Below are 12,829 nucleotides of genomic sequence, written 5' to 3'. Positions count from 1 at the left end.
CAGTTTTTATAACTGAGTATGATGTAAGCTATAGGTTTAGGAAAGTTCTTTTCCCTCCCCCACTTTTATTGAGAATTTTATCATAAATATTAGATCTTGTTAAATGCTTTCTCTGCATTTGTTGATGTGATCATAAAATTTGTGTATTTTCTTGTATTGATATGATATATTCCCTCTAAGATTGATTGTCTCCTACTTAGAACCCAATCAAATATAGTGTGATGGGTGTGTGTATGTGTGGTATGAATTGTTGCGTGGCCGCAAATGAGGCTGCACAATCCAGGAATAGGGTCACTCTTGGATGAGGCTTCTTGAATCTGGATACGTGACTAAATCTTCGACTCTGGGGAAATAGAAATTTTTTTTGACCAGTAGTTCTTCATCAATCTCACCTTCCTATTCCTTGAAGGCACCTAACATTCTCATATAGTTATTCTTGAACTAATTTCATAGTTTTCTGGTATATTACTTTCTTTTCATAAATTGTGTCATCTTCTGTTCTTTATGATGCTTCATTTTGTCTTTGAGCTCACTGATTTGTTCTTCAGCTTCTGGCATTGTGATACTGAGGCTTTCCACTGAGTTTTATATTTTACCTATCATGCTTTTCAGATCTGTCACTTCTGATTGCCACTTTCTCATGTCTTCTCTCATACTTTCTCTTTCTTTATTGGAGATCTATGCTATCATTTCTTTCACCAAAAAACTTCACCGAGGTCACTCTTATATGAATTTGTCATCTTAAAATTTATAGAACTGGTGAGGACTAAGGGACCCTTCCAGGCTATCATCTTCACTTTTAAATTTTGGTGGACTCTTAATGGTTCTTCATTATGTCTACTGTGCATTGGGGGCTAGGGATGAGCATCTGATTTTGTTCAGGCCTAGGTAGCCTGGGAAATCATATTCTGCATTTCCATCACCAGGAGCCTGTGCTGCTGTGTTTATGTGGAGACAAACTGCTGATAAGTCTTAACAGCACAAATATGGCTCATTTTACATAAAGTTCAAAGTGACTTACCTTCTCTCAGTACCTATATTGCAAACCATAATGCCCAGTAGGAGGGGAGGGGAGGGGAGGGAAGAGGAGGGGAGAGGAAAGGAGAGGAGAGGAACCAGCCTCGGGAGAGGATGGGGGGTGGCAGGAGGATAACTGGATTCATTGGTGATAGGAAATATACACTGATGAAGAGATGGGTATTGGAACATTGTATGACCGAACTTCAGTCATGAATAGCCTTGTAACTGTGTATCTCATGGTGATTCAATTTAAAAAAAAAAAAAGTGACTCACTTTGGCTTCTTGGATTTGGGACTCTCACCTTCCAAAACTTAAAAGTTCTTTGACTCAACTTGTTCTATAACTAATTAGTTGCCTGCCTTAAGATAAGATCTGCAAGCGGGGTACTATAATTTATGTTTGTCTGGCACCACCTAGGGCAGAGCCCTCTCCCTGATGCGCTGGCCAGTATCAATTTCTGTGCCTTTAAGTGCATCCTCTTTTTTCATTCCTGGAAAACTACCTAGGTCTTATGTGGGTGGAAATCTCAAAGACCTTTCATGCTTGGTTGCTTTTGCAACCCACAAGTTGCACTCACTTTACCTCCAAGATGGGCTACCATTGCATGCTAAGAGGCAGTGCTTCCTTTTAATTTCTTTGTCCCTTCCCAACTCTGTAGCCATGCAGTTCTGTTACTGTACAACTGCTTGTTATTCATGCACACTCTCAAGTCCATTCTTGCCACACTCTCAAGGTCATTTAGGCAATCCTTTTGTTGTTTCTGTTTTATTGAATTTACAACCAGGTGTGATCCATAGAGCACCTTTCTCTATCATATTAACTCCACCCTCCAGACTTAGAACTTCTGATCTTCCTGGGTCTTGTATCCAATAATTGAGTTCTTGGAATTCTCATTCCTTAAATGAAAAAATCTCAAGAGCCAGTAATATAGTTCTACTCTCTGATTTTAGCGATAGCACAGCGGTAGGGCGTTTACCTTACAAGCGGCCAACATGGCCTACCTGAGTTCGATTCCTCCACCTCTCTGGCAGAGCCTGGCAAGCTACCCGTGATGTATTCGATATGCCAAACACAGTAACAAGTCTCATGATGGAGACGTTACTGGGCCCGCTCGAGCAAATCGATGAACAACGAGAGGACCGTGACCGTGACTCTTAGTTTTCTAAATTTCTTCATCAGGTCTGTTTTTCAAAGATAAGTTTGTCTCAAAAGCTTCTTAAATGAATGAGAACATGAACCAGAGAGATCGTATAGGAGTTAAGGTGCTTGCTTGCCTTTCCCTGCCCAGAGGGAATTTTGAGCACAGAGCAAAGAATATACCCTCAGCACCATGTATGATCCCCAGTTTTTTTTAAATGATTGAAGAAAAAATTCTCAGGATTTAATCTATATTTGAGAGGTAATACTAACATTTTTCAAGAGCAGCAGATAAATTTTGAAAGCCTATGCAGTCACATTCCAAATCACATTCTCTGTTATTAGTAATTGCTAGTTCCCAACACATCTGTTTTGTCACTTAAGTTATTTTCTTATTTAATAAAACGATTCCTCCGCCCCTCTCGGAGAGTTCAGTAAGCTGCCGAGAGTATCTTGCCCACACGGAGGAGCCTGGCAAGCTACCCATGATGTATTCGATATGCCAAACATAGTAACAAATCTCATAATATTACTGGGCCCACTTGAGCAAATCAGTGAACAATGGGAGGACAGTGACAGACAGTGACCTTAAATTTGAGCAAAAATATTGTAATTGGAGAACTAATGGCAGCCTATAGTTCAGTTATATACAGGTAATATCTCAGAAAGTTGTTTTGAAAATATTGTTTGTTAAGTATTAAAATCAGTTTTTTTCAGAAATCTGAATATATAAAATGTCTGTAGGTGCTCACTTTAAGGATTTGGAAGTCAGTATTATTTAATAAGCAGTCAACATTGTTCAGTACTTTTAACCATTAAATCATAATAGGACAAAACTATTTTCTCCCTTCCTCTATGACGCTTCCCTTTGTGGTGCTTAATACATCCTTGTGGCACTCTGTCATCTATTCCATATCCACTATATAACTAGCGTCCTTTACTTTGAATTCATATTTTTGATAATCTAGAAGGAGAAACCAAATGCTACATGGATTTTATTCCAGACAGATGGCTCTGGATAAGAATTTCCATTGAAGCTGGCTCATAAAAACGATAGCGGCTGGTGTTCTTTCTTTGAATAGCAAAACAAAGTAGTTTTCAGACGTGCAAAAAAAATCTCAGCTTCACCACGAGTGCACTTATAACTTCTCACACTAGGAGATCCTCCTCTGAGAGTCTATTTTACAAAAAATAAAAATATAAGAATGTCCTATCTGGTCTGAAAAAAAATCTTCGGAGGTTCACACAAACTCAGAAGACCTTCAAGATAAAATTCAAACAAATGAACTGATTAATTGTTTGATTAAAAGTTTTATCTGTGTTTTAATCTTTGGAAGGCTTTTGCTGATACTGATTACTGTATGCTTCAAAGTGTTGAAAATATGGCATATTACCATATAGGTCCAGAATTAAATAAAACATCTATGTGTTGTCAGGGTTTTATAGTCTCTGGGTCTTGGCCGTTGATGGGATTACACGGCGCCAGGGGCAGTTGGTAGGTGTAACGCCTACAGACTGGAAGATGGGGGATCTGGTGGAGGAGGCCCCAGTCCCAATCCGAGCAGGCTTGGAGATCTACGCCCTGGGTCCCGCACATCTGGGTTCCTCTGCAGGTCCTCTGCAGAGTTGTCTAAACATGTGGAGAGTGGTCTTAAGCGCCTAGCTGTCCTCTCCAGGGCCCCTTGGAGGAGGGTGGGTTGATTTTCCCTCCCCACCCCGAGCAGAGCCCTGGCAGCTGAAGACCTCCAGCTCTAGCCACAGCCATGCTTAAGACCACTCTCCACATGTTAGGACAAGCCTCATGCATGAAGGAACCTGCAGAGGAACCCAGATGTGCAGGACCCAGGGCTTAGATCTCCAAGCCTGCTCAGATTAGGCCTGGGGCCTCCTCCACCAAGATCCCCCATCTACCAGTATGTAGGCGTTACACCCACCAACTGCTCCTGGCTCTGTATAAGCCCATCAACGACCAAGACCCAGAGACTATAAAACCCTGCTCCCGGAAGCGCATGTGGCCGCGCGACATCTTATTATCTAGTTCTTACTCTGGAGAACCTGGCAGGCTACCAAAAGTATCCTGTCCACACAGCAGAGTCTGGCAGACTCCCAGTGGTGTATTCAGTATGCCAAAAACCAGTAACAATGATGGGTCTCATTCTCCTGACCTTGAAAGAGCCTCGAATGTGGCACTTTTTAAAATCTCAGGGCTAGGATGAAGGATACGTTACTGGGGCCTGCGCGAGGCAATTGATGAACAACAGGATGACAGTGATACAGTGATGTGTTGTCAAGCCGTTGCTTTGTAAACCACAGTGCTAATTTTGGTCATTCCACATGTCAAGTATAAAACCAAGTTATGACATAAGCTGGAAATTCTCTCATCTGCCAAGTGATAGGGATTTATGAAGCTCATGGAGGCGTAAGTAATTTTACATAAACATCACACTAGTTATTTTTCTAGCCCTTGGCAGTAAATTGCCTCAGTTGATACAAGGAAAATAATTTTATTGGCTCAGAATGTTGTATATTGATCTCGAGGATTACGTATATCACCTGGGGACTTCATCTGTATTGTCAGGCTAGTATTATGTTGAATCATTCAATAGTTACTTATTGGGGGCCTAATAGGTTATAAGTACTTTTTTTGTTATAGGTACTTTTTCTAAGACAGCTGCATGTATGGTTGAGAGCCAAAAAGAGTTATAATTAGAACTCTTTCTTTTTTAAATTTAGATAAACTTTCTGTGGCTTAATTTCTTCTGTAAGATATGTTGAGTAAGAATTGTGACCACCAGAGTGTTCTTGTAAGAGATAAATGAGTTGAGAAAAAGAGTATGTAATAGTATCTTGGGCCATAATACTTAGTAATCTCAGCTACTGTCATTATCACCATTTTTATGAGATGAAAAAGAATGTTATAGTGGCCCACCTGAGTGTCTGAAATTCTACTGTTTGTTATTTATTTGGCTTAAGAAAATACGTGTTCAGCAATACAAACACAGCTATTGATAATAAAACATAAGCTAATTGATAGGGCTATCCCACAAAAGAAGAGTGTACTGAAATTGTAGTTCAAGAGAGTAAGATATTTAATAGTGAAAAAAGATGACACATCAGAATTCATTGCCACTGTGGGTATTATTATCACAAGGTCAATGCAGTGTTGCCATAGCTGTTAGAGTAATTGAAGAGTGGGTGGAGAGATCCTGAAAAGACAACTCTCAGGTTTGCCTATGACTGGCTTTGACCTTATATTCTTTTCTTCTCTTGTTACAAAGAAAATAGGATCTACCCCCAAAAATATGCTTAACAATTTAATAAGCACAGACAGACTGATGTGGTTCAAAACCTGAATGTATACCCTAATTATTGTATAACCTTTAGGCATAGTTTTAACTGGCCCCTGATATCTATAAAATGAGTGATAGAATATTATGGAGATAGTGAAACGATTAAGTTTGATAATACTAAAAATGTCTTGGAATTATCAAAAACTCATTGCATTGTTGGTGTACTTCACTAATATTTGAGCAGCTTTGTTTTAGGTATTTACCTTTTTCCTTATCTCGTTTCTTCTTAATTTTGCTTATCCTGTTTGGACTGTGAAATAAATGTAAAGTGTGTTTCCAATTAAAAATGTCATAAAGGCCACACCCAAGAGACCTGTTTGGTGTGGGTGTTGGGGGCACTCAGTGATGCTCTAGCCTGTGGAGGGGTGGTAAGGTAGGCACCAGAGCCCATCGGGCCATGCTCAAGGTGCTATGAAATACCAGTGATCTAACTCAGGGTTGACATTAGGCAGAGCATGTGTTGTACATCTCCCTGGCCCTCCAATATTTTTTAACCTAATTTTTTGTAGTTTCATATTTGTAATAGTACCATATTTGTAATCATACCATGAGATTCCCAGTATAAAATTAGTTAATAATGTAGCAAGTTTGAAAGCAGAACATCTAGATTCTGTGTGTAGCCGAAGGTAGGGGTAGGAGGGATACTGGGATCAGTGGTGGTGGAGAATGGGCACTGGTGGAGGGATGGGTATTCAATCATTGTATAACTGAAACCCAAGCACAAAAATTTGTAAGTCTACAACTGTACCTCACGGTGTTTCACTAATAAAAATTTTTTAAAAATTGGGGCAGATCATCTCTTTGTAATTTAGTTCCTGTCTGAAAAATTTTAAATGCTATCTAAGTGGACTATCATTTACAAATCATATATCATTTAAAAATTGCCCCTCGAGTTCCTGGAATTCCAAGTCTAATAAGTCAAGATGATTCAGTTTGCTCATAACAGTTGAGAATGAGCATTTCCATTTAATTTTTCATCTTCCAGGATTGTTTAATATTTCAGAAAAAAATTGAGTTAAATTATCTGTTAAAGGAAGACTTTAGAATGTATAAAGATTTTTTAACAGAATGGTAGTATTATTTCTTTTGTCTTTACCGTTCTTATAGAAGTTTATAAAACCAACTCCATAACAATTATATCAATTGCTTAAAATGGCATTTCTTCACTGAGATATTTATAACCTAAATTTATCACCAAATATTAATTTCAAGGAATTGTGCTCAGATTATGGAATTTCAATTGAACAGAAAAATTAAGTAGCTTTAAATGCCTACGGTAGGTATATCTTCCTCAAAGGGTAACTCAGTTTATTTCAGGCTAATATACTCTACTATCAATGTAGCACATTTAAAACTCTTTAGAACAGATAGCACATATATTTAGCCTATTGCTAGTACTAGCTGTCAGTAACTATGCGAATTTCTGTTGGGAAGAATTCCCGAAACCACATCCAAAATAGGAGGAAAGAGTATGTTATTGATTGTTACTGAATTAAAAGAAGCAGCAGTTTTATGTATTTGTAATCCTAAACCTTGAATTCTTCAAAGGCACAAGCTATTCCACTCAGTTGTATACTATAAGTGCCCAACATGGAACACTAGGGAACTTCTGTATTTTTGCAACTCAGTTGATTTTATTAATATTCATATACCTACATTAAAATAAAAATGTTTATTTTTAAATGTCTTTATCTTTTTATCATTATTTAGGCACCATGATTAACAATGTTATTCATAGTTGGATTTCAAGCATACAACTTTCCAACATCTATACCATCAACAGTGTCAACTTCCTCCATTAATGTCCCCATTTACCTTTCCACCTCACAGACAGCCCCCTTGATGTATTTTTTAATTTGGTTATTATAGTTTGGTTCTCCTACTTTCAGTTTTGTCAGTATTATGGTTCCGATATATAGTGAATAGTACCTCTTCACCTATCTGTCTGAAGCCCCTGTCCCTGTTACTTTCCATCTGACTCCTCCTTTCCCCCTTCCTCTTTCTTTCCTTCCCTATCTTCAATTCAGCAGTCCAGGTTCCAGAGTAACATAGGTATTCTCCTTTCAATGTCTTGCCTTTCCTTTCCCTGTTACTCTCTACTTGTACCACAGATAAGTGAGTTCATCTGACATTTATTTTTCTTTGACTTTCCTCAAGATGATATCCTCTGGTTCCCTCCAAGTTGCAGAAAATTGCATAATTTCATCATTCCTTGTAGCTGCGTAGTATTCCATTGCGTATATATACCACAACTTCATTATCTGCTCACCTGTTATTGGACACCTAGGTTGATTTCATACCCTAGCTATAGTGCTAAGTGCTGCAATGAATATTGGTGGTATGTTTCCTTTTGAATGAATGTTTTTGTGTCCTGGGGGTAGATATCCAGAAGTAGAATTACTTTTCTGATAAATCTCCACTGTATTCCTTAGAGGTTGAACCATACATCATTCCAACCAGCAGGGAATGAGAGTTCCTTTTTCTCCACATCCCCTCCAACATATATTGTTCCCAGTTTCTGTTTGCTTTTCATATGTGACATTTTCACTGGTGTGAAATAATATCTCATTGTCCTCTTGATCCAAATTTCCCTGACAGTAAGTGAAAATGAGCACTTTTTCATGTGCCAATTTGCAAGTTATCTCTCTTCTGTAAAGAAATGTTTGTTAATTTCCACATCCAATTTTTTAATAGAGTTTTTGGAATCATTTTGCTCATTTTTGTTAGCTCTTTATATATCTTGCATATTATGCCTTTAATATGTTGAGTGCAAATATTTTCTCACATTCGGTTGGATGTCTCTCAATTTCAGCCTATGTTTCTCGTACCATGCAGAAATTCATAAATTTGATGTATTCCCATTTATTTATTTTTGTTTCTGTTTCCTTTGCCATGGAATCATGTCATGGAAAACACATGAGGTCTGAATTTTGACATGTTCTGCCAGTGTGATCTTCTATGTACTTTATGGATTTTGGTCTGATCTAAAGGTTTTAATCCACTTTGAATTGACTGTTCTCAATTGTATGGTGTGAGAAATTTTTTTTTACATGTAGTTTTATTTTTTATTTACATGTAGCTTTATTTTTTACATGTAGTTTTCTGACTTTTTCAGTGCTGTTTATTGAAGAGACACTATCTTTAATCCACATCGACCTGAACTCCCTTGCCAAAATTTGTTGGCTATAGTTCTGGGGAATTGTCTTTGGGTGCTCCATTCATTATTTTTTTTAATTTTGTAATTTATAAAGTTGTTCATTTTTTACATTCGATATTCCAACACCAATACCACCACCTTTGCATCTTCCCACCACCATTATTTCCATTTTTCCCAAACCTCCCTTAAGCCTGCCCTTTAACAGGCCCTTAATAATTTATTTTATATTGCTTGTTATAATTCACTAAAAATGATCAAAAGGTATTTCCTTAGAAGAAAGTGTGTGAATATTGTTATATCTCACCATGGAGCCATTAAGTCCTTGTAGATGAAATTACTAACATGGTGTTTCAGGCTAAGCCTTGTGTGTTTATATTTTCTTAATCAAGATTGGTTGCCTTCTACTTTACATCACATCCAATGTGGTGTGCCATTCCTGGTTTATTAGTGCTGTAGAGTTTGACATTATGCTCCAAGAATTCAAAAATTTTGAATGGGGTGATACAGCTGGAGTTAAAATTATTAACTGAATGGTGACTCTGGGTGCCTGAGCTACAGAGCCTAGCAGGGCATCTCTAAAACTTGTTCATCTCTTTCAAGATTATAATTTATGAGTCTCTAGATCATGGCCGGTTAATGAACTTATTTGGTGCCAAAGGCAGTTCATGGGCATGACTGCCAGGCTTCCAGAAGAACAGGGAGTTGGGGGAAGGTAGCCCATCCTTGAGTCTGTGAGAGCCTGGAAATTTCAGTCACAAAACTTTAGCTACTCCATTCTAACCTATTGGTCAGAGAGCCTTACCTTATTCTAGTAGAATGCTGTTTTGATCACTATAGCTATATAATATCATATCAGGTTAGGTAATGAGATACCTCCCATGTTCTTGTTTCTTAGAATTTGTTTATCAAGGTGTTTTGCTGTTGTTGTTGTTGTTTTTTAATGATTTCATGCAAACTTTGTTGTTGATTGATACAGTCCTTGAAGAATTTCTTCTGAATGTGGATGAGGATTGCATTGAATCTATATTGAATCTAATATAATTTAGGTAGGATGGTCATTTTGACAATATTGATTCTTCTAACCCAGGAACATGGAATTTTTTATTTCCTAAGTTGTTCTATCTCTATTAAGTAACATGGTTTTAAGGAATATATCTCACATTTTTGTTAGGTTGATTCCTTAGTTCTTGGTGTTTGTTTTATTTTGTTTTGTTTGTTTTGGGGCTATATCTGGTGATGCTCAGGGCTTACTTCTGACTCTGCACTCAGGAATCACCCTGGCAGTGCTTGGGGAACCACATGGGATGCCAGAGATTAAACCCAGGTCAGCCATGTGCAAGGCAAGCACCCTACCTACTATACTATCTCCCCAGTCCCTTCTTGGGAAGATTCTTAATTACCATTTAGATTTCCTTACTTGTGATTTCTCTATTTCCTTCTCAGTGTTGAAAATTTACATGATTCTAAGAATCTATCCATTTCTTCTAAGATTTCCAATTTACAGTAAAGTTGTTCATAATAACCTCTCATATTGTCTTGAATTTCTGAGGGGTCTGTTGTAATACTATCAGTGCCCAGTATGGAACACTATGTGAATATTAAATATTTATTAAAATTAGTTGATCCACCGGCCAGGGATGTAGCTCAGAGGATGCCCTTTGCTCTTAGGAGGTTCTGTTTTTGCTCCATGTTATCACAAAATAAAAATAGCTGATTTGTAAAGTACTCTTTATTTTTCTCTCAAATTACCATAATTGTAATCATCTTTAAATTTTTTGTTAAAAAAATAAAAGCTCAGTGATGAAGAGTGACTTGTGCTATTATTTGAAAGCAAATTGACCCAAAATATGTGATTAGAATCCACCCCTTCTCTCAGTTGTACTCTTAATCTAGTCCTAGTTTCTTTGAAAGAGTCTTGAAGATTGTTATGAAGATCTCATATATACTAACAAATTTTTCATTTTTTTCAAGGTCTGTCGAGTTGCCTATGAAATCATGCAAACATTGCATCCTGATGCTTCTGCAAACTTCCATTCTTTGGATGATATCTACTATTTTGGGGGTCAAAATGCCCACAACCAGATTGCCATTTATCCTCACCAACCTCGAACTCTAGACGAGATTCCTATGGAACCTGGAGATGTCATTGGTGTGGCAGGAAATCATTGGGATGGCTATTCTAAAGGTGTGAACAGAAAGCTGGGAAGGACTGGCCTATACCCCTCCTACAAAGTCCGAGAGAAGATAGAAACAGTCAAGTACCCCACATATCCTGAGGCTGACAAATAAAGCTAAGATGGAAAAGCAACTCCGTTCAAATCATTTGAGCCAAGCTGTTTATGAAGGAAAGCCCTGACCATACAAATCATGGTTACATGCATAGACACCTTTAGCACCAGGAACAACTGGGAACAGATGCTTCATTAGTGGAATTCCTCTTTAACAAGGGCTGTTGGAGCCCCAATCCATGCACAGTTGGATAATGTACTCACATATAACATGCAAGCAGGTTGTTTCTATTTTCCCCTTCTTTCAAAATTATATCCCCATGAAACAAACACTGCCACATTATGTTATTTAAGTAACAGACGTTTTTTGTGTGAGACTTCAAACATGGTGCCTATACCTGAAAGACCTACGTTATCTAATAAGAAGACCTGAACTCCCTACCCTGTGGAAGTTGATTCTTATCCAGTGGTGGTATTATAACCACTGCATTCACTTCAACAGATTCAGAATGAGAATGGATGTTTTTGTTTGGATTTTTTTTTCTAAGTAATTGCCTAAGTTCATCCACCTCATCATTAATAAGTAAAGGATACATCAAAAAATAAAATATTCACTCTCCATTAAGAACTTTTATAAAATAATGCCATGAACAGATTCTTTAGTAATTAATGTTTCTGGACATTCTTTGATAACAAAAAATAAATTTTAAAAAGAGGAATTTTGTAAAGTTTCTAGAATTTTCCATTGCATGGTATGGTAGTCAGCTTTATGGTGACTATGAAAAAAAAACTGTGATAAAAAGAATAGTTTTATAGTCTTTCTGCTTTACATTTTTTTGTTTCTGATTTAGGAACTAATCCAGTCTTAGTTAAAAGAGTCATTGGTCCATTTTAATACTGATATTTGAGTTTAGTTGGTGCACATAGCAAATTGCTAAGAACATCCTGGGAGCTTTAGTCTCATTTTGAACAGTTTATTCAGTCATTCTTATTTCCCCCAGGACTTATTTCCAAACTCAAGATTTCAGGCTTTTGATGAACATTTATATTGTTGCCATTTAAACTTTGTGACCTCGGTGCTATTATTTATCCACAAATCATTCTGTGCTCCTTTTCTATCATGTCTTGAATTTAAGAATATCAGAAACTTTTAGAGGCAGGAATTACATGCCTCACAATTTGTAGAATTTGGGAATGAGAATGACTAGTGTGAGATTTGGGATTATGTAAAAAATAGATGTGAGGTTGTCTCTTTCAACTACTCTTAGTATCACTTCAGAAGATAAAGCTAAAACTCTTCATGGTCTCTCTTTTTTCCTCTATATAAAAGCACTTACTGTTTTCTATAGCCTCACTCTTTTGAATACCTGGAAACTGTATTTCATACATGTATTCTATTATTCTACCTTCTAAAAGAAAAAATAGGCTTATGTAAGAATCAGTAGCAGTCCTGCTATAGAAAATCAGGAATCCAAACAATGGCTATAAGGCGCATCCTCACTAAATGGAAATACCTATATTCAAAGCCACCAAATTTCCCCAAAATGAGGACTCTCAAAAAGCAAAGGTTAATTTCCTTTAGTGTGAGAAAAGTTTCAGTTTAGTTTTGGTATAAATAAGTTGTAGCATAGCAGATAGGGCATTTGCCTTGCATGCAGCCAACCCGGCTGACCCGGGTTCAATTCCTCCATCCCTCTCAGAGAGCCTGGCAAGCTACTGAGAGTATCTCACCCACACGGCAAAGCCTGGCAAGCTACCTGTGACATATTCGATATGCCAAACACAGTAACAACAAGTCTCACAATGGAGACGTTACTGGGCCCACTCGAGCAAATTGATGAACAACAGGAGGACGGTGCAGTGCAGTGCAAGTCATTTGAAACAAATATCTGCAACTGAGTAGAGTGACATTTGAATATGTGTTATAGTCTAAATCT

At 37.5% G+C, this 12,829-nt stretch overlaps 1 protein-coding gene across 3 annotated transcripts in view; it reads left to right on the top strand.

Moving 5' to 3' along the window:
• The window catches only part of FUT8 (fucosyltransferase 8), a 311,640-nt gene extending 300,668 nt beyond the window's left edge, over positions 1-10,972 (top strand). For all 3 annotated transcript variants that reach the window (XM_056133859.1, XM_056133858.1, XM_056133857.1), the window contains one exon: positions 10,636-10,972. In XM_056133859.1, the coding sequence (XP_055989834.1) occupies positions 10,636-10,953 (318 nt within the window). In that variant the 3' untranslated portion in view covers positions 10,954-10,972. The remainder of the gene's footprint in view (positions 1-10,635) is intronic.
• The last annotated feature ends 1,857 nt before the right edge of the window (positions 10,973-12,829 follow it).

The sequence above is a fragment of the Sorex fumeus genome, unplaced genomic scaffold, assembly GCF_029834395.1.
Source record: "Sorex fumeus unplaced genomic scaffold, SorFum_2.1 ptg000098l, whole genome shotgun sequence".
NCBI classification, from domain to species: Eukaryota; Metazoa; Chordata; class Mammalia; order Eulipotyphla; family Soricidae; genus Sorex; species Sorex fumeus.
The sequence above is the reverse complement of the archived record's forward strand: the minus strand, read 5'-3'. Positions and strand labels throughout refer to the sequence as shown.